Here is a 21977-nt window from a genome sequence, read left to right as displayed (position 1 = left end):
TTATCGCCAAGTCCACGTGGCTAGGAACTGAGGCCTCCCGGAACCATCCAGGAAGGAAACCAAGCCTCTCCCAACAGTCATATGGGTGAACCACTGTTACCAGGAAACCCTGGTGGGGCTTTGGGCTGCCTGTCACTGTGTCCAATTCAATGGAGGCAGGGTTGAACCATATACGGCGTTTATTGAGACGGCTGGCCAACCAAGAAGACAGGGAGCAAAGAGCATCCAAAACCTGTCTTACTGAGTGGCCTAAAGGATAGGGTTACATAGGGAAATGGGGTAAACTGAGGCTGGGAATGAGGATGAGGCTTTTGTGGCAACACTACAGTCAAGCATCCAATTGTGCAAGGGCCTCCAAGTACTATTCATAGGTACATAAGAATATGCTGTTAAACCACAGAGCAAGAACCAGCCAGGGGGAAAGTGGACATGCCCATTTCCATAAGATATAGAGGAACTTTCTTTTAAACAGTTCAATTGCTGCTGATTTTTCAAAGACAAACAGTTTCCTGGACATCCTGTAAAGTATACACACTCTCTTATGGGAGCCACCCCAGCTACTTTAATAGAAAACATAGTATGATCCTTTCAACAACAATGGGCAATTGATAGCATCTGGTCCCAATGCAGATGAGTTTCCTGACATAGTTTTGGCTCCTAACCTTTCCTGAGGCCACATATTATCTCTAGGGAGGAAAGGTCAGGAAACCGCATGACCAGTGATATGCTAGGACAGGCTATCCTGGTGGGGAGGTCCCACCCTACCCTACAATTGTCCCTTGCTAGGCACCTGGGGCTTTCCACCCTGGTGACCTTCTCTACCTGGCCCCTTGTCCTTGCTCTGCTCATGTCTGTCTGACTGCCTACTGTACCCCCCTCAAGGACCTTGGCTCTGAGTTATTTCAGAGAAGAGGGCCGCAGAGTCTCTTCTTATAGCTACTTCCTGCTGAAAGGGAGCGACGTTTTCCTTCAGAGCCAAGAGGTCCTTGCTCTCTGTCAGAGGGACAGTGAGGCCTGGGCACAGAAGGAGGTGGCGCTGGTATCTAGAGGTGGTTTCCCCTGAGTACGAGTAGGGCTTGTAACCTGGTGGAGACAAACTGTTATAAATTTTAGTATTATTGGGGCAAAGCTAGAACAACAATTATGACAAATGATCTGGTGAAGGAAAATCAACACAAACAAAACAAAAATTCCAGTTCTAATATTTCCCTATTGAAACAATTTCCCCCCCTAAAATCACTCTCATTTTACTAAAGAGCCAAACTAAGACCAATCTCTTTACTGTGTTATTCAGTTTCCATTTGGCCTGGTTGTATGAACCCAATAAGAATAGCACTTGACCATACAGGCTTTTTAAAACCTGCTTTGCTGGAATCTCATGACTGAGCTTTAATTAGCCCCCAGGACAAAGCCGCCGAGCTACCCAGTTGCCATCAGGTTTTGCCTGCAAGACCTATAGACTTGGGTGAATTCAAGTTCTTGAGGCACCCAAAATGTCTTGAGGCTCCTTCCTTGCCGTCCCCCAGGAAGGCAACCTTCGTCCCTACCTGGAAAGACCGCCACGAACCACGCGACCGAGCAAAGTACCAGCCTTTCTCCACGGCGCTCCTACTGGCTTCAGAGTCAGCCTTCGTTTTCCTGAGGCTTCCTGGTGACACCCAGAGTCCAGGCCTGTCTCTCTCAGGCGGGACATTCTAGCCCAAGTCTCGGTGAACAAAGCCGCAACTGGAAACTCGTCTTATTGAATTCATGAGAAGAAACGTATTGTTGTGACTCACTCACTAAGAAACCACCAAATTCTGGAGGGATCAGGTAGGGAGAAAAATATAATTTACCTACTTGCTTTAAGAAAAGAAAAAAAAGTTTCCTTACGTCTGACAAACAGAAAGATTAGAAATTAGACAAACTTTTAACAAAGTTACAAAAACTATATTTTCAGTTCATTCAGTTCCATAATTAATTTTTGTTTCTCCTGATTTTTCTTGCCAGCACTTCTATAAATCCAGATACTCTATAGAGTTCTAATAATTCTCAGCCAATTCTAAGGGGATGATCTAAAAATTTATCCTCAGGGAATGTAATTTAAAATAAGTCAGAATCTTTTCCATGGATCCCTCAGAAGATGTGACATTTCTGCAAATGCATCACAACAAAACAGTGACTGTCTCAATATAACAAGAAGACATTTAAAATGACACAGTTATGGATTTGACACAATATTCCAGAATAACCAGTAAAGTTATAAATGAAAATATATTAGAATTTATAGGCTCCTGGAGATTTTTACATATATCTTAATAACATGTATATATAAATAGACTATAGTTATTATTTCTTTACTTGACAAAGCTTCCATGTACCTTAAGTATAAGCTTTTCCTTCATAAGGAGAGAAAACAAAATCCTTGAGGCATTCTAGGGCTTATTGGTGTGACCTAAAACCAATTCTGGGTCAAGAAAAAGTTTCTTAAATTCAAACCCTGGGAAGGTTGTCAAACTTATATGGCCAAAAGTTCATTTATCATTATTATTATTATGAAACAACATTAGAGTATTTATTTATTCATTCAAAGTGACAAGAGATATTAAACACAAATATAGGCTAGTAAAACTTCAGTTCCCATGATTAAGAAGACGGCTTTTTAAAAAAAGTAATCAAGTAACTGATTAATATAACATAATATACAACCATTTAAATAATTTAGAAAACTTTTGAATCCTAGGCAAATACAGGAAAGACTTTTTCCCTTTTAACAAGCTGGAAAAGGACTTTCACTTTAGATTCATTTATCTAATTAAATTTATTATTCAGATCACCTGTAATTCCCTTTTAAGATTTCTCTTTATAACCCTTCTACAACTTTCACAAACCTTCTTACCTATTCAGAAATAATCAGCTTTAGAGCAAGTCACTTTCTTTTTTCCTTCAAAATGTATCTCTATACCTCATACCTTCTTTTACCAAAACCATACAACTTCTTTCTAATTAGTTTGAATTCTTAATTCTTAGAAACTTTAATTTTTAGGTGACAATTAATTAACATTACTCAGGTTAGCAACACATTCACATTTTTTAAAGATATATTTCAAATAAAATCCAAGAGCCCGGCCCGGCGTGGCTCAGCGGTTGAGCGTCGACCTGGGATCCAGGTGATCGGGGTTCGAGTCCCGGTCAGGGCACATGCCCAGGTTGCGGGCTCGATCAATGACTCTCCCATTATTGATGTTTCTGTCTCTCTCTCTCCCTTTCCTTTCCTCTCCTCTCTCTGAAATCAATAAAGATATATTTAAAAAAAAAAAGCAAGACATATTCATTCACAAATTCAAATCCATCCGCTAGATTCTCTGTAATAAGAAGCCAAAAGTAGGCACCTCAAGTTAACATTTCAGTATTCTGTTATTTCAAAATACCTACACATTTTATAATTTTTATTATTTAACCCAGCAAAACTCCAGTCTTAAGTTACCAAAGACTTTGGAAAACTGCTTAGATATATATAATTACTACTGAAGAGCCTTATAAAGACCCTTTATTTTAGTTATATCTAATTTTTATGTCTTAACAACCTTAAGAGATTTTAAAGCCAAATATTATTTCCCAAGGTATTTTCTTGGCAAATTTTGTAACCCCCGTGCCTCAGGCAGCCTTAAAGTGAAAATACCGTTTTTTTCTTTCCAGTGGGTGTGGTCCCTCTCTCTGCCTGAGGGCATTTTGGCAGCTCTGGCCCTTCTGGGAGAAATATTTAGAGGGTTTAAAAAGATTTATTTCCCATATTTTTCTCTGTGAGTAGAATATAATAATATGAAATCTTGTACATAAGAAGAGATCTCATCCTATTTTAAAATAGAAACAAAACAGCTCCTAAAGTAAATGAGTGCTCCCAAAAGGAGGGGCTGGGACCGCAGCCTCAGAATCTTTATCCCCCAGGAAGCCAGCGCAGGAAAGGCTTCCGCCTAAGGGGCGCAAAGCCCAGGCGGCAGGCAGGCTCCCAGCGTTCACAGGCGGCGAAGAGCAGACGAAGTCCCGAAAAAGACAAAAGCAAGCAAAGACCATCTACAACCAAAGCCACACTGCAGACAGACAGACAGAACCCTCACCAGTTAAGCATTTCCGGCCGCTGATGCCCTGAGAAGAGGGGCAGGGCAGCAAGTTCCCGCGATCCCCCCTCCCCCTGGGTTCAGCCCGCCACAAGCAGCGGGGACCCCAGCAAAGTGGGATATGCTCCCATCTTTAAACAGATTTTAAGCAAGATTACAAACAAGGTTACACAAGGCAAAACTACCCTAATATACGATATTTACAAATGGGCGCGACAGACAGATGACATGCCACAGTCCGACAACCACTTGTGGCTTACGGTACACAGCCAGACAGAACAGCAGACCCAATGCCTGCACCACGCAGGGCCACGTCTCTGTTCTAAGCTGACCAGGCTGGGGTGCGAGACCAGGCAAGGACCCTGAGAGGCCCCTTGCAACCAGGAGCTGGCCAAGCTCAGCCCAGATGGGGGACAACAGACAGCAGACGCCCCTCCTTACAGGGTTACAGAAGCATGAGTCGACCCATCAGCCAGAATGCGGCCCAGCAGGCTGCCGGGTGGGGTTGCCAGCGCATTTCCCACGCTGTTCCAGCTACACAACACCCACAAACAACAGAAACAGAGACAGAAGGTACCTTAAATATGCCAGCCTGGCTTACAACGCCCAGGACTTCCAGATCAGATGGGAACAGGCGCGCAAACAGAACCCATTCAACCAACAGCGAAGGCGATTGGGAAAGTTTGTAACTGCTTAAGCAAAGTCCCCAAGTTAAACGCCTCGGCAGCTGCTAGGGAATTTCCACATGTGCTTGCACAAAGTCTCCCAAGTCCAGGGAACCACCCAGAGACCTTTGTCACTCCCCGAAGGGACTTACCTTAGGGCTCAGAGGAGGGTCCCTTCGTGGTCACCAAAATATGTTACCAGGAAACCCCAGTGGAGCTTGGGCTGCCTGTCGCTGTGTCCAATTCAACGGAGGCAGGGTTGACTCATACAAGGCATTTATTGAGGGGGCCGGTCAACCAAGAAGACAGGGAGCATGCAAGGATCCAAAACCTGTCTTACTGAGCGGCCTTGTTACACCCAGATTATTCGAGACTAATTCACACAGAGACCGAATTGTTTGGAGTTTTTCATTAGCCAGCGGCTATGAGTGGGCTCCTGCCCTGAACAGACTCGCAGCCCCGAGCAGTCTTTGCAGGGAGAATATAACGGCAAAACCCACATTCTCGGCTGGGGGGAGCAGGCGCAGCAGCGACCCGACAGGCAGAAGTTGAGACACGCGTTAGTCGACCTCCTTCGGTTAGCTGGCCTCTGGAGTTCTGCGGGCTGCGGGGAAGAGGCCGTTGTTTCTACATAATAAATGTTGTTGCTCTTGCTTATCCTAAAGTAGCGGCTGTCAAGGCCGAAATGGGAGTGCTAGGCTTCATTCCCCTCCTGTTTGTAAAAGGTGATGAGAATGAAACCCTTCATTCTTCTTCGAAGGGTACAGACTGATGCTCAGTTCTGAGGACCATGAGCTTGACAGAGTTAATTCTGTCCCTAAGGAGGATGCCGGGCGGTTAAGGAGACAGGGGCCTATGACAAGGGCGAGTCTAAGGAAGGGCGGGGGTGCCTCTGCGGAGGCTGGATTCGGAGCCCCATACTGAGCAAAGGGAAGGAGGCGGCACCCTGACACAGCCCTTCCCTTCAGCTGCCCCTTCCCTGTGGCCTAAGGTACAAATGGGACATAAATCCTTGTTGCAACAAGAGGGCAGCTGCTGTTGTCCAGGTCTGTCTGCGACCTGGGTTCCGATTTGAGCCGGGCGTGGGAAGCGAGGCAGCCGTGGGGGCAGGAGACCTCCCTCTGAAGGGGTGAGGTTTCAGGCCCCTGCAAAGTTGGGGGGTGAGGGTCTGTGCCCCACCTCTGTTGGCCCCTCTGTGACTGTGCCTGTCTTAGGTTGTTCCTTCCCTGAGGAATCCTACCCGTCTCTGGCTGACCAGCCATCCTCCAGGGCCAAGCAGGGTGAAGCGGGGTGTGCGAGTGAGGGAGGGGCACGTCCTCCGTGAGAGGTTCAGCTCTGTCTCCTGAGTAGCCTATGCCCCCGTGGCCTCCACGCCCAGCACCTGCCTTGGGATCCCCTCCCCTGCTGGCAGGGCCCCAGCTCTGGTCACGTGTCTTGGGGAACCCAGGTGTCTTCTCCAGGGAGGGCCTAGCTCACACTACTGGGCGAGACACAGATCCATGGCACCGGCCACTACGAGGCCTCAACCTTAGCATGAGCAGAAAGCCCAGGATGTCAGGCTCTTGGTACAAGACAATTCTATGTATGGGGCATATATAAGACACCCCAGTCATGGTAGAAAACAGGGGGGTGTCCTCCCTGGAACAATAGGGAGATTTTGGCCGGGGTTAGGTTCTTTTGGATGGTGAGGAGAGTCCCAGTATCATAATTAGATAGACCTGGATTCCCTGGCCTGTAAGCCAAGAGGAGTGGCTTCTATCCCTGGGTTGGAGGGAAAGAGGGTTACACTGTCCTGTTGTGCAGGCGGTGGGTCCTGCTGTCCTCTAGTTTTAGGAACTTGTCCCTATCTCCACCCCACGTGGCAAGGGTTGCACAGCCCCAGCTGGGACAGAAGTCATGTGAGGAATATGAACATTGGGGATTGACAGGGCCTTTTCCTGGACATAGGTCAAAGTCAGTAGATTGCAGGCTACACTCTGGGGACCAATACCTGCACCCTGATTTGGGTTGTTGGGTGCTTTGCATAGGGAATCCTCAGCAAGGATGCACAGATTGATTTGGATAGCATGCTGGTTTAGATTCTAGCTGTAGCTGGGGTCCATGTAATCAGCTAGAACTGCCCCTGAGGTGCCATTTCAGACTTCCCAATAGTAGGATGCCCTAGATACAGAGGCCAGGGACCAAATGAAATAAATAAGGGTTATAGATGTTAAGAAAGAGACCCCCCCCTTTAGTCTTATCTGGGGCGGGTTGCCAGTTGGCTGGGACGTCCATCTGGAGTCTGCTGCCTGGAGGTGGGGGTGACGGATCCGGGTGGAGAGGGGGTGGCCCTTGCCTGCCATGGGTGTGGTTAGAATGATGGGGAAGGGCCCTTGCCAGGTGGGTTGTAGTCCGTCTTTCAGGTGAGTTTTAACCCACACCGAGTCCCCAGGCTGGAATGGGTGCACAGGGTCCGAGGAGGGTAGAGGGAGAACCTGGCGAACTTGTCCATGTCCTTGAGCCTGGGCATCCTGTAGGGTTTGGAGGAACTTAAGGAGAGAGGTGTTATGGATTTCAGCTAAGGGTTCCGCCTGTAACCGGGGAAGAAGAGGGGGTGTCCTTCCAAACATAATTTCGAAGGGGGTGAAACCCCCCTGTGAGGAGTCCATCTACCCTGCAGGAGAGCCAGGGGTCCAAGGTTGGCCCAGTTTTCACCGGTCTCCAGAACAAGTCTAGTCAAGCTTTCTTTTCATTTCCCTTTTCCTTTAAACAAAACCGAAGAGCAGGCAGTGCAACCTTCCCTGTGGGGACGGGTCTGCGGTGGCCAGGAGGCGGCGCGGGCCCAGCCACGCGATGCACCCGCCTCACCGGGGCTGGGGACCACCAGCCCTCACCGCGCCGCAGGCGCAGCGGCCCAGGGCGGCGGGGGACCGGCCGGCTGGCCCGCGCCAGCGCCTCGCGGCCTCACCCTCGGGTGGGAAAGGTGGGTGCAGCCTCTCCACTCAGCTCCGGGCAGCTGCGCGGGGAGGCGAGTCGCGAGATGCCCAAGCCGCGGGCACCGGCCGAGCGGCCCTGAGCACAGCCCGGTGGCCAGCGGTCAGCCGGGGCGAGATGCCCAAGCCGCGGGCACCGGCCGAGCGGCCCTGAGCACAGCCCGGTGGCCAGCGGTCAGCCGGGGCGAGATGCCCAAGCCGCGGGCACCGGCCGAGCGGCCCTGAGCACAGCCCGGTGGCCAGCGGTCAGCCGGGGCGAGATGCCCAAGCCGCGGGCACCGGCCGAGCGGCCCTGAGCACAGCCCGGTGGCCAGCGGTCAGCCGGGGCGAGATGCCCAAGCCGCGGGCACCGGCCGGTGGCCAGCGGTCAGCCGGGCGCTGTCACCCCAGCACCGCGGCCGCGGCGCCGGGCCTGGGCAGCGCCGAGCTGGGCAACATCCGCTCACCTTGAATGGCCATTCTCCCTAAAAATACCAAAAAAACTGCCAAACCAGAGAACAGGGCATTTACAACCAAATTTTAATTGATCCCCACATTTAAGTTTACTATTGGGTTAACATTATACCTAGCACTTATTTTTAAGGTAGGTAAAACATGTTATCAAGGTATTGTGCGAGAAATCACACCTTTTGCATAAGTAGTCCCCTGGTCGCACTTACTGGTGACAAAAACAACACTGGCATGATTAAATAGGCTCGTATCATAGGTTACAAACACTGTTCAAAGTCAATATGAATTTTTAAAGTTGGATGGACCCTTTCACAGTTAATCTTTTGGCTTAAGGAATAAAAATTAAAGTAGTCTTATACTGCATTTTACAAATGTTTCAGCAGCTTTTAAAACCTTTTCAGTTATAGTTATATAAAGCTTATTACACTATGATTTATTTTAAATATAGTTTACAAACAGATCAGTTATACATACACTGGCACTTTAGCACAAGGGCAAACTTTAAAAACAAACTATTTCAGACCTTTAAAATTAGGCCACTGTGTAAAAAAGAGCCTATGGTCTTACATTCAGCAAATTCATACTAAAATACTCTGTTATTGTAAATGAATGCCCAAGCTCTACATATGCTACAAGTTTATTACATATATTCACATGGCTCTTTCTTTCCTGGGTACTCAAGACTTTCAGGTCACACAGCTCCCTCCCGGACGCGAGCTTGCAGGGACGATCGGAGTGGCCTGTGCGGTGCTGCAATACAAAAATGTGTTTTGGAAGCTATTCTGTGACCACCAAATACTGTTGTTTCTATAAAAAAGGTTTTGGCGCATCTGTTGCAGTTCACCCGTCTACTGCACACAGAAATGGGGTCTCGAGGGCACCGTCTCATTCTAAACAGCGCCTAGTGCCCCTTTCAGTCACTGCTGTTCGGTTCACTACCCTGCGGCTGTTCTGCAAGGAAAGTCACACTTTCTCTGGCGGTGCATCACGCTGTTGGCGTATAGCTGGCTTAAGTGTTTCTAGGACATTAAACTAGTTCTCAGGCCCTGTCTTGACTAGATGCTTATAACCAGACTCACTAGATTTCAACAAGTAAATCCACTGACTTCTGAGTAATAATCTTTAAATCAGTATTTTACCCCAAAAAGCAATAGGAAATGTTGATTCCCTTACAGTCCCCAAATCTAAACTTGGTTTCACGTAAGTCACTCAGTTGAGAACACGTGATATTAAATACGATGATCAGTAATTTAGTTTTTTAAGAGGCACTGGCACCACCACTATATCACAGCGCAGGGCAGTGCGAAACAAGGTGAAGTCTGTATTTTCTTCATTAATTAGCTGTTTTACACAGAGATCAGTTACCGAGCACTGAATTTGGTACGAAACAGTGGACAACTGCCCTTAAATATTACTCCATTTAAACACTAGTATTTGATCTTATTTTACACCTGTCCTTCAAGCGAGGTTTTAAGTTGAAATGTCGTTATTTCCTCATCAGAAGGATGAAAGGAAACAGGAACCCAGTGGCTTGGCTGTTTATTAAATTTGGCTCCAGCATAGTTTTGATTAGTCTGAGACTTAAAAAGTAAGCTGGGACTTGATAAGCTCCGTTCCAATTATGATTATTTGGAAAATTCTTGTTCTTCCCCCGTTTTGCAGGGCCTGCCGAGTGGCTGCGGGTGTGTTATGAGATAACTGAGTTGCTGACAGTCGTCCCGGGCGGTGGGTGTGAAACAGACTCTAGTCCCCGATAAGGGCCTGCGGTTTTTCTGAGAAGGGGTTCTGGGCTTTTCAGTTACACAGGTCGCTGGGCGAGAAGGGACTTTGAACAGGAAACCAGGCCCTTCCCGGAGTCCTGTTCGCCTCCCGGCGGGGGGAGGGGGGGGGACAGCCTGGAAGACAAGGCGCCTCCCGCTGGCCCTAAGGAGGACCGCGGGTGGGGGGGGGGCGCCCAGCGTGGGGCTCAAACCCGACCCTAGGATCAGGAGTCTCACCCTTATGTCGTTGCGTCTTGTCCCATAGCTATTGCTGTAGGACCACAGACAGTCACTCTCACGCTCTCAGAGGCTGGTGCACTTTCTCCTTTCCCCAGAGTGTCCATTACACAGAAACCCAAGGCCGGGTCAAAGACCAGGACCAGCCAGGAGGGGGATCAGCCAGAACCAGGGGAGGCCAGGCTCTCCCGGCAACCAGGTTCCCCTGTCCGCCTCCTGACTTAAAGAGGAACCTCCCACAATTGAAATGGCCACCTATGGCCCTAACTGGCGACAATCCAGAGACTAGCCTTACCAGGAAATAACCAGAGAATAATTTGAAATTAATTTAAAATTATTTCTTACCTCCGGATGTGTCCTGAGGGGCTCCAAACTAATATATAGCCATGGGGCGTCTGCTCTCTAGTCGCAAGGGAAAAATCCTCGTTGCGGGGCCCTGGCGCATCATCAGGGGGTACCCCACCCCCAGACAAGAAGTTCCCCAGCGGGCCAGCTTGCAGAGGCCCGGTGGCTTGGAGAAATTTTAGAATTAGATCTCGCTGGGGCCTCCAAACGTTATACCCAAGTTACACGAGACTAATTCACACAGAGACCGAATTGTTTGGAGTTTTTCATTGGCCAGCGGCTATGAGTGGGCTCCTGCCCTGAACAGACTCGCAGCCCCGAGCAGTCTTTGCAGGGAGAATATAACGGCAAAACCCACATTCTCGGTTGGGGGGAGCAGGCGCAGCAGCGACCCGACAGGCAGAAGCTGAGACACGCGTTAGTCGACCTCCTTCGGTTAGCTGGCCTCTGGAGTTCTGCGGGCTGCGGGGAAGAGGCCGTTGTTTCTACATAATAAATGTTGTTGCTCTTGCTTATCCTAAAGTAGCGGCTGTCAAGGCTGAAATGGGAGTGCTATACCGCAGCCTGAGGGATAGGGTTATACATGGAAATGAGGTAAACTGAGGCTGGGAACGGAATGCAGCTACGTGCAGTCCTGGAGGTCCGCAGGCATCAGCTCTCGTTCTTGGTCGTCTGGCGATGTCTCGATAAGATGATATCTTGACTCCTGGTTGGGCCGGCCTCACTGACCACGCCTGTTCACGGATACACTGTCCACCGCTGCGTCACCTCCTTAATTGCTTTGTCCCGGATCAAGGGGAGTGTATGGGCACAAAGGCCTAGGAAAAAGAAACTTAAACCCCTGTTCACACGAGTATATGTGTTCTATAATTTATAAGTGATATTATATTTCAGGTGCTCAATCTTTGGAAGTTATAAGTGCCTCTATCACCATGTTTCATGGGAGTCCTCCAGCCCAGTCAGCCTTCAGACGATGCAGCCCTGGCTAACCAGTTGACTGCAACCTTGAGAGATGCCCTGTGCCAGAAACACTCAGGTAAACCTCTTCTGGAGATAACATTTGTTGTTGTGGACTAAGTTTTGGGTAATTTGTGATGCTGCACTACATAACTAATACAGTGTCCAGAGAATGAATGATTGCACTTTAACTTTCACTTCCTTTAAATTAATTACAAGATATTAAACATGTCATTTGGTTTTAAGATTTAAGAATTTCCAGCCCAGCCAGGCGTGGCTCAGCGGTTGAGCATTGACCTAGGATCCAGGCGATCAGGGTTCGATTCCTGGCCAGGGCACATGCCCGGGTTGCGGGCTCGATCCCCAGTCAGGGGCGTGCAAGAGACAGCCGATCAATGACTCTCTCATCATTGATGTTTCTCTCTCTCTCTCCCTCTCCTTTCCTCTCTCTGAAATCAATAAAGATATATTTTTAAAAAAAAATTTCCAGAGTTAACAAGCAGGATGCATTTTATTATCATTCACAACAATCTATTTGTTTTAACTTTAATTTTAAACCATGACCCAAATAAACACTAAAGGAAGAACAGGTGATGCTAGGCTGACTCTGTGATCCCCAGTAACCACCTGGGTACTCACCTCCCCCAGTTATCCATGAAACACAATAGGTGCTGCTGGGAAGGGGTTTTGTAGATGTAACTATGGTCTCAAATCAGCTGATCTTAAGACTATCCTGGGTGGGGCTGTCCTAATCAGGTGAGTGCTGGCTGGTGTTCCTCCTGAGCAAAGGGATTCCAAGTGAGAGAGGAGTTCAGTGTGAGGGATTTTCTCCCCTGGGCGCTTGAAAATGGAGGGCCACATGGTAAAGACTGCTGGTGGGCACTAGGTCTTGGGAACAGCCCTCCCATGCCCACCCCCCATCTCTTCCTTGCTGACACTTGTCAAGGAAACAGGGATCTCATACCTACAACCGGGAAAAACTGAATCTGCTAACAATCTCTGTAAGCTTAGAGAAGGAGCCTGAGCTCAGAATGAGGGCACAGCTCTGTGACACCTTGACAGAGAACCCACCCACACCATGCTGGATTTCTCACTAAGGACCTGTGAGCAAAGAAATGGGGGCTGTTTCCAGCCACTAAGTTGCGTTAATTTTTATACAGTAATAGAAAACTAATACACAGGCTCAACTGTGCAATAAACACACAACATTTTCCCCCACTGGAATAAATTTATGAACTGACAGGTAATAAAATATTCCCTAACATTTATTTTATTTTATGGCTTTTGTGCAGTGTAATAAAATTTTACTACAATTATCTTTCATTCATTCATTCATTCATTGATTCAACAATAATTAATTTAATCCCTAGAATGTACCAGGAAACAGCTTCACGTGGATATACAATTTTGACCTAAGCGGCCCAAAACCCCTGTGCTCATGTGCCTTACCTTCCACAGGCTCTATGTGAGTGACATGGGAGACATTAGAGCTTTGTAAGTGAAGAAATGACACAACCTGACTCACCTTAGCAGGACTGCTGGCCCCTGTGTGGAGAATAGTCCCTGGGTGGCAGGTGAGGTGGTGGCGCTAGTGCCACAATCAGGAGAAGGTGATGGAGACAAAGGGGAGAAGAGGCCTGAGGGGTGAGAGAGACTGAGAAGGGCTGGAGAAGCAGAAAGTGAGGAAAAGCAGAAGAGGTAGAGATTATAAAACAGTGGATCTATAGTAAATGTATCTACAGGGCCTAGCAGGGTGTTCCTTGCATTTGGTGCTGTGGACCCCCAGAAAAAAGACATCTACTAAGGAGGACTCCTGGCCCACCTGTCGTTTCTGCAGCTGGCGGAGGCTGCTCTGAGCTACCCGCCTCCCACTGCGCTGTGGGCCTGCACTGTGCCTTCCTCCCCCTCCCTCCCCCACCCCAGGGGGTGGAGACGGCTTTTCGCAGGGCTGGGGGGTAGGGCGGGCGGAGCTCAGTGTTGTGTTCTTTCTGTGGGTGCCGGAGCGGGGCGCAGGGGGTGGGTGCCGGAGCGGGGCGCAGGGGGTGGGTGCCGGAGCGGGGCGCAGGCTCTCGCGGGTCGTTCGTGGTTTGTCGGGGGCCTGTGGTCACTGCAGTTCGCCGGTCGCCGAGCTCCTGCTTCCGCGACTCGGGTTTCCAGGGCCCTTAACCCGCCGCCGGGCGCCGCCGGCCTCGCCCACGGGCAGCCCCTTCCCGCGCGGACGCCGCTCCCCAGGCCCCGCCCGCTCCCCGTCGGGCCCGGCGCGGCCTCGCACGGTTCCCGCGTCCCGGGCGGCCCGCCCGCCGAGTCCCCGGGCGCCGTCCACCGACCAGAAGGCCCCGTGCGCGCGACGCAGACCCACCGGGGCCGGGGGCTTCGCCCGCGCGGCCAGCGCTGCCGGCTCCGAGCTTCGCCGCGGCAGAGCCGAGCCCGCCGCCAGGCCCCGGCCGGAGCCCACGGGTGAGCGGCTGGGCGCCGAGTCTCCTTCACTGTACCCCAAAGCGGGGCTTCCCGTGGGGGTGTGTGGGCGTCCACGCCCTGGGGAAGAGAAAGCCCCGGGGGCCTCCCCCGCAGCCTCAGGCCCCGCTGGGGCAGCCGGCGCGGCGGGAGCTCCGCGCGGGGGCGGGGGCGGCGCCACCCCGGGTCCCGGGCCCCGCTCCCGGCCGAGGGCGGGGACTCGGCGTCGCTTTCGTTTCTCACAACCTGGGCGGGGTCCTCCGTCCTGGACTCTGAGGACGCGTCCCCGTCTCTCTCCCACGGGGGCCCCGTTCGTAACGAAGCCGGTTTCGGGACAGCCCTAGTCCAGTCCCGCGACTAGCCTCCGAGGGCTCGCCGCCCCCGCACCCCGACGTTGCTGCCATGAGGCCCCCAGACGTGCTCCGGTTGCTCCTGGTCCTGACGGAGACCTGGGCGGGTGAGTCCGCGTCGGGAGGGGAGGCCTCTGGGGGCGCAGGGCCGGGGGAAGGCCCGGCCCCACACCGCCGACGTCCTCCCGGCCTAGGCCTCCGACCCCTCTCCTCTTCCCGCCCCCTTTCCCCCCGCCCGCTTTCCATCCCCCGCCCCGGCCCCGCCCGTTTTCCATCCCCCGCCCCGCCCCCCCCCGCCCCCCCCCCCCCCGCCGCGGTGCGGGCCAGAGCGCGGGGCCTCAGCCTCCCCCCGCAGGGCCCCACTCCCTGCGGTATTTCTACACCGCCATGTCCCGGCCCGGCCGCGGGGAGCTCCGCTTCATCGCCGTCGGCTACGTGGACGACACGCAGTTCGTGCGGTTCGACAGCGACTCCGCGAGCCCGAGGGTGGAGCCGCTGACGCCGTGGATGCGGCAGCCGTGGGTGCAGCAGGTGGATCCGCAGTACTGGGAGGTAGAGACGGGGAACGTTAAGGAAACGGCGCAGAACTTCCGAGTGACCCTGGACCACCTGCGGGGCTACTACAACCAGAGCCGCGACGGTGAGCCCGCGCGCCCGCCCCGCGGGGCCGTCACGACTTTCACCCGTTTCTTTTTAATGGATCTTACTTGATTTCAGAGAGAGGGAGGAAGGGAGAAGGGAGAGAGGGCAGAGAGAGAAACACCAATGGCGAGAGAGTCGCTGATCGCCTGCCTCGTGCTCGCCACCCGGAACGTGCTCTGACCGGGTGATCGAGCCTCGATCTCCTGGAGCCGCGGTCGACGCTCGACCGCAGAGCCACGTCCGGCCGGGCTATTGCTGTTCATTTTCCGTTGCCTGCTGCTGCGGGGCGCTAAGTGGGCGGGGCTGACCGCGGGGCGGGGCGGGGCTGAGTGGGCGGGGCTGACCGCGGGGCGGGGCGGGGCTGAGTGGGCGGGGCTGACGCCGAGGGGCGGGGCCAGGGCCTCACCTCTTGCAGTGGATGTACGGCTGCCGAATGGAGTCGGACGGGCGCTTCGGCGGCGGTTACGACCAGCTCGCCTACGACGGCGCCGACTACATCTCCCTGAACGAGGACCTGCGCTCCTGGACCGCGGCCGACACGGCGGCTCAGATCTCCCGGCGCAAGTACGAGTCTGTGGACGAGGCGGAGGTCCGGAGGAACTACCTGGGGACGGAGTGCATGGAGTGGCTCCGCAGATACCTGGACGAAGGGAAGGCGACGCTGCAGCGCGCAGGTACCGGGGGCCGAGGGCGGCCGTCTCCCCTCGGGCTGGGGCCTGCAGACAGCAAAGGAGGCAGTGGGATCAGCATCAGAGTAAGGCCCCCTTGCGTGCGCGGGGAGACTGCAGGTCCAGTAGCAGAGAGTGACTCCCACTTTTCTCTCGAGGACAATTAGGGTGCAGTCTCTCCGGGGATGGAGGAGGAGACTAACCCTGAAATAACCCATCAGTGGTCCTCTTTGACCCTGGCTGTGGCTCTGGGACCCATGGGAGACATTCCCTCTCAGGCCTTGTTCGATGCCCCTCACCCAGTGTGTCTGAGATCTGACCCCGACTTTTCTGAGTAATTTGGCCTCCACCCAGGTCAGGACCACAAATCCCTTTTCTCCCCTCAGAGACCTGCCTCCTACCCTGGGCTGTCTCACTCTGACTTTAGAAATTTCCAAAGACTAGGAGATCATGCCAGTTGACTCTGTCCACACTGGTGTGTGGATTGTGTGCTCCCTTCCCCCACCCCAGGTGTCCTGTCCATCCTCAGGATGGACACATGAATGCTGCTGGAGTGTCCCAAGATGATGCAAAGTTCCTGAATTTTCTCATCCTTCCCATCAGATCCCCCAGAGACACATGTGACCCATCACCCCATCTCTGACCGTGAGGTCAGCCTGAGGTGCTGGGCCCTGGGCTTCTACCCTGCGGAGATCACCCTGACCTGGCACCGTGATGGGGAGGAGCAGACCCAGGACACGGAGCTTGTGGAGACCAGGCCTGCGGGGGACGGGACTTTCCAGAAGTGGGTGGCCGTGGTGGTGCCCCCTGGAGAGGAGCAGAGATACACGTGCCATGTGCAGCACGAGGGGCTGCCCGAGCCCCGCACACTGAGATGGGGTGAGGAGGGGATGTGGGCACAGGGCCTGTTCTCAGGGAAGCAGGGGCCTCTGGAGGACTTTAGCAGGGTGGGAGCTGAGGCGTGGCAGTCAGGGCCCTCAGCTTCCCTTCCCTTCCCTTCCCCTCCCAGAGCCACCTCTTCAGCCCACCTTCATTGCTGTCCTTGTTTTTGGAGCTGTGGTCACTGGAGCTGTGGCAGCTGGGACTCTGGCAGCTGGAGCTGTGATGTGCAGGAAGAAGGTTACAGGTAGGAAACAGGTGGAGTCTGAGTTTTCTTGTCCCAATTTGGGGTTTTTAAGTCATAGGTAGAAACTTTCCAGTCTCTTGCCATAATGCTGAGAGGTGCCATCCACACAGATGTGCTTACCTAGTCTGGGGTCCTTTTTGCTAACACTCCTTTGAAAAGCACATCTGAAAAAGAGGAAAGTTGCCCTAGCTGGTTTGTCTCAGTGGTTAGAGCATCGGCCTGTGGCCTGAAGGGTCATGGGTTCAGTTCCAGCCGAGAGCACATATCTCTGTTGCAGGCCCAATCCCCAGCCCGTCAGGACACATGCGGGAGGCAACCAGTCGATGTTTCTCTCACATCGATGTCTCCCCTCCCCCCCTTCCTCTCCGTTCCAATCTCTGGGAAAAAATATCCTTGAGTGAGCATTTAAAAAAGAGAGGAAACTGTCACCTTGATGAATCTGGCCATTTCGTGATTCCTAGCAGGGCAGAGGGCAGGTCCTTGCTGAGGACAGACCTCCAGGAGGACTGTGGGTCCAGTCCCTGCACATGTACTTTCCTCAAGTTTCCTGGCCCTGCTCTGGGTCTGTAGTCACAGTTCTGGAAACTTCTCTGGGGTCTAGGACTAGAGGTTCCTGTAGGACCTCACGGCCCTGCCTCCTCCCTGGTCTCTCACAGGATGTTTTCTTCCCACAGGTGCAAAAGGATGGAGCTACGCTCAGGCTGCCAGTGAGTATGGAGGGGGTGACCCCTGAGACCCTGTGACACTGTAGATGGGAGCCCATAGGGGACCTCACCCCCCATAGTTCCTCCTTTAGTCCCCTGTCCTGGGGGCTCTGACCTTGTCCTGTCTTATTCTATCCCAGGCAGTGACAGTGTTGAGGGCTGTGATGTGTCTCTCATGGCTTCTGAAGATGAGACCCTGATATAGGGAGGGGTTGGGTAGAGGGGACAGGACTGGGTAATGGGGATTCTTTGGGACATTTTGAGCATGCAGTGGGCTGTTGAGAATGTCACCATCTATGACGACTGACCCGAACTTGTTCATGATTATTTTCTTCTACAGTGTGAGGCCCGTGCCTTGTCAAGGAGCAGACAACATATTTCACTGGCTGGGCATCAACCTAGGATCCAGGAGATCTTGGTTGTATTCTTGGTCAAGGCACATGCTTGGGCTGTGGGCTTGATCCCCAGTAGGGGGCATGCAGGAGGCAGCCCATCAGAACCTCTGATTTCTTTTTGCAAAGGTCACCTGAATGTGTGTGTGTTCCTATCAGCATAATGTGAGGATGTGGGAGGCCCGCGCCCCCTCCCCCCCCGTGCCTCCCCCCCTCCCCATCCCTGTCTTTACTCTGTGTTGCACTGAGCTGCAGCTTCTTACTCCCACATTAAAATAAGACTGGATATGAATTTGTTTTTTGAGTTCTTGCCTTGAAGGGTGATGGGGCTCAGCCAGCCTGGGAACCACTGAGGTCAGGGACAGCTCAGGGCAGGAAATGGTTTTAAATCACATTTAAGGTGTTTTTTGTTTTTCTCTCAGAAAGAAAAATATGTTCATTATGAGACCTGCTGGGAGTTCCATGGCGTTTTCTCTACCACGGGGCAGTGTCGGGGAAGATTAGGATGTGGGTCATGGGTCAGCATAATAACATGCTGAGTGTTTGCTCTCTCAAACTGTGCCCCAGGCTGATTTCTTGGAGTAAATGATGGAACCCAGTTTTTCTAATTTAGACATAAAGTAGCATGCACATGGTATTGGGGTCTGGTGGTATTTTGGGGAAAGCCACAGAACAGGCTTGAGGCCACACAGCCAGGAACGGGTCCGCAGCCCAGCCCAGGGCGGGTCCCACACAGGAGCCACTGCCTGCTGCTGGGCACAGATGTCACTGCTCACACCACTGAGTCCCCTGTGCAGGACCCTGGCCCCGCGGCTAGGACTGCTGTCTCTGCTGCTCCTGGCACCAGACACTGTTCCTGCCTCTCCTACCTCCCCTGCCACATGCACTCTGCAAAGTCCCAGCCCCTCTGTCACCACGTCCTGAGTCAGAGTCAGCATGTGGTCACCTGATGCATGAATGTCAGGGGGCTGGGTTCCCTCTTTTATGGAGGGCCATGGTCTCTGCCTCCCACCAAGACCCTTTACCTGTGGAATTCTCATGTGGGAAGAGAGGTTGCGGGGGTGAAGGGTGGAGAAGAGGGACCAGTTGCAAATCTTGGGGCACATCTGAGCTGGAACTTTCTCAGTACTTTGCAGGCACTCAGGTTTGGCTGGAAGAGTGGAGGAATAAATGACATGTTTCTACTCATTCCCTTGATTCTACGTTATTGAATCCAGCTTTACTCTGATTTGTACTCTCAGATAAGAGAGTGAGGTGGTGAAGTGATTATCTGCCTTTGTCTCTTACTTGGGTAGAGCGCCCAGGTTTGGAAGACTAGCGGCTCTGTGTGCACTGATGTCACATTCATATTTATATTTCCTTATATATTTATGTATACATGCAAATATTTCTGGGAGAAAATCTCTAACATTTATCACTTTTTATTGGACAGTCTCAAAGGACTAAAATCCAAAACATGTTCCCCATGTCAACGAAGTTCTACTCAAAGTCTGGTCCATGACCAGCTGGTGGCAGACCGAGGACATGGTGCAAATGCCTATATTTGCTGATCTTGAGCTCTGGGGTGAGAGGAGATTGAGCATTACTTGCTGATTCTCTAAATTTCCCTGTGCGACGGTGAGGGATGTTTTCCTTCACCCAACCAGCTATCTGATCCCCTGACACCAGCTAGGTGTCCTGCGACACAGAGTCAGGGCTCTGTCCCACAAGACCGCCCTCACTTAACATACAAGTCACAGTTTCAGATCCCCATGGCACCTGCACTTCTGTCCAACTTGGCTACGTGGGTTAGGGGTCCCCCTCTCCCAAGTTCAATAATTTGCTAGAACAGCTGGTACAACTCGGGAAAATGCTGTCTTACTGTTACAGTTTCTGATAAATGATGCAGGTGAGCAACCAGATGAAGAGAGACATGGGAAGCGGGAAGGAAGGGTCCCGAGGACAGAAACCTCTGTCACCGTGGAGCTGGAATGTGTCACACCCCCTCCAGCATGTGGATGTGGTCACTGCTTCAGATTGTTGGGGTTTTATGGAAGTTTCCCTGCGTAGACAGGATCGATGAAGTCTCTGGCTGTTGGTGATGAGCTCCAACTCCGGCCGCTCTCCCAGAGGGTGGGCAGTGAGCCTGGAAGTCCAGCCCCTCATCAAGGGAGGTCTTTCTGGTGGCCACCCCAATCCTGGAGGAATCCAGGACCCTCAGCCAAGAGCCCTCTCATTAGCATCCCAAAGACACTTGTCACTCTGGAGATTCCAAGGGTTTTAGGAGCTCTGTGCCAGCAACCAGGGGCAAAGACCAAATATTCTCTGTGATACCGCAGGTCTTTCACCACAGATCCATTAATAGCAAAAGTATCCTAACAGCTGAAAAAGGTTGGTGTTGCCGGTGGAAATGAAGTCTTTTCACAGGATCACAAGGAAAGCATTTCAGGGAGCCACATATGGGAGGATGTGGTAAGATTTATTGTGGTTGAAATGGAAGGCTTCTTCCAGGTGCCTGATGTCCCATCTCCGTCTATCCTGGTGTGAAAAAAGTTCAACCTTGTCTTCATCAAGCCCAGGATAGCCCAGCTGGGAGAGGCTCAGTGGTTGAGCATCGACCTGGGATCCAGGAGATCATAGTTTGATTCCCGGTCAGGGCACATGCCCAGGTCTCGGGCTTGATCCCCAGTCAGGGGCGTGCAGGAGGCAGCCGATCCATGACTCTCATTGATGTTTCTCTCTCCCTCTCTCTCCCTCCCCCCGCTTCCTCTCTCTGAAATCAATAAAGATCTAATTAAAAATAAATAGAAAAATTTAAAAAGTCCAGTACAAAGGCCAAGGTCCAAAAGAGCTATGCCATGCCGAAGCTTAGTTCAGTTTAGTCCATGTCTGTCCCCATCCGGCTAGCATAGTCTGTTCCCAGCTGTGCTCTGGTGGCACTATAACTGCCACAGCCCAAGGCAGCCACTAGGGCCCCATGGCTGCTATGGAGAGAGAACATGTGAACGAAGGGGGAGATAGCGTTTGAGAGAGAGAGAGACAGAGAGACAGAGAGAGAGCTCTTTGTTAAGCTTGGGTTATATTATCTCAGGCTTGGAGGACCAGGTGCCTTTTCAAACTAACCAATCAATTTCCCATCTTTCAGGGGCTGGGGCTGCCCTCCCCCCCAACCACTCGGTTTGTGATATTGTAGTGAAATGGATTACAGCGTCATTTCCTAATGCAAAGTGAGATGTGTGGGAAGAAAATATACAATTCTTTAATTAAAATTATTTCCCACTGACCTACACTTTGAGCGTTTCATGAAATAACTAAATGTTGTCTACCCCTCACCCCCAAATAAACTCCTGGGGCTCTGTGTCCCTTACCCTATGCGCTCCTTTTCCCAGGCGGCACACTCCCTCTTGTGGTCGCCCTCTTGGTGCCGGGCACGTGCCTCCTAGTGGCAGCACCTTCTCCGGTGTCATCTTGGCTCCTGCTGCGTGGCGCCCTGTCCCTTCCCCTAGTAATCTGTGGGAACCCCATGGCGCTTCCCGGGGAGCGTGCGAAGCTGCAGCTTCCTAGTGAAGCAGGCCCGGTGTTGCATCCGGCTTCCCCTAGTGGAGCATTCAGTAGTCTAGTCCCTCGCCCTCTTGCATGAAAATGACTCCCAGGGTCTTTCCCCTCAGGTCTGCAGGCTCCATTTGATCTCCTGCGGTTCCAAAAGCAGGAAAGGCCTCGGCTGTTTGTGGCTTCACCCTTCCAGGCATCGGCTATAATTGAGCTAAGAGACAGCATCATGTCTTGCTCACAACCCTTTGAGGTGCTGATGTAATGCTGGATTTCACTCCTCACATAACTGATTCATTCATTCGTCCCCCCACAACTAGCGGTCCTCCTCCTGCCCACATGTGCTACACTTTTCACCCTTGGATGGGACATGAGCTTTGGCTGCTGAGCTGGTCTAGGCCATAGGCAGCAGGACCTGACCATTCCCGTGCACAGGGAGGGTCCCCAGCGCAGGACTGGTGGCAACTGAACACCAGGGGGACAGCCCCTTGGGAATCTGACACAGGTGAACAACACAGTTACAGCCTCTTGCTCGGAAGCCATCCCCGTTACTGGCCCTAGGAGTTGCAGCCCCTGCTGGGGCCAGTGTCAGGGGCAAGGAAGAAAGGGGAGGTGAACTGCAGTCACCAC

At 52.1% G+C, this 21977-nt stretch overlaps 1 protein-coding gene and 1 long non-coding RNA gene across 2 annotated transcripts in view; one reads left to right on the top strand and one right to left on the bottom strand.

The window, feature by feature from the left end:
- The window catches only part of LOC308559017 (class I histocompatibility antigen, B alpha chain-like), a 34501-nt gene extending 16390 nt beyond the window's left edge, over nucleotides 1–18111 (top strand). The window contains exons 1-8 of the mRNA XM_081141161.1: nucleotides 13731–13940; nucleotides 14276–14394; nucleotides 14643–14927; nucleotides 15328–15603; nucleotides 16201–16476; nucleotides 16607–16723; nucleotides 17398–17430; nucleotides 17768–18111. Of these exons, the coding sequence (XP_080997287.1) occupies nucleotides 14340–14394; nucleotides 14643–14927; nucleotides 15328–15603; nucleotides 16201–16476; nucleotides 16607–16723; nucleotides 17398–17430; nucleotides 17768–17772 (1047 nt within the window). The 5' untranslated portion in view covers nucleotides 13731–13940; nucleotides 14276–14339 and the 3' untranslated portion in view covers nucleotides 17773–18111. Of the gene's footprint in view, nucleotides 13941–14275; nucleotides 14395–14642; nucleotides 14928–15327; nucleotides 15604–16200; nucleotides 16477–16606; nucleotides 16724–17397; nucleotides 17431–17767 lie in introns of the transcript that reaches the window.
- Nucleotides 8232–14104, bottom strand: LOC308559019. Its single transcript, XR_013999084.1, has 4 exons — nucleotides 13843–14104; nucleotides 13009–13147; nucleotides 10527–11344; nucleotides 8232–8934 (listed from the first exon to the last, which is right to left on the bottom strand). It is a non-coding gene; the product is annotated as an uncharacterized lncRNA (long non-coding RNA).
- Nucleotides 18112–21977: the final 3866 nt, after the last annotated feature.

Source organism: Miniopterus schreibersii (assembly GCF_964146895.1).
Source record: "Miniopterus schreibersii genome assembly, chromosome: 6".
NCBI lineage: Eukaryota > Metazoa > Chordata > Mammalia > Chiroptera > Miniopteridae > Miniopterus > Miniopterus schreibersii.
This window is presented reverse-complemented; position numbering and strand designations above follow the sequence as displayed.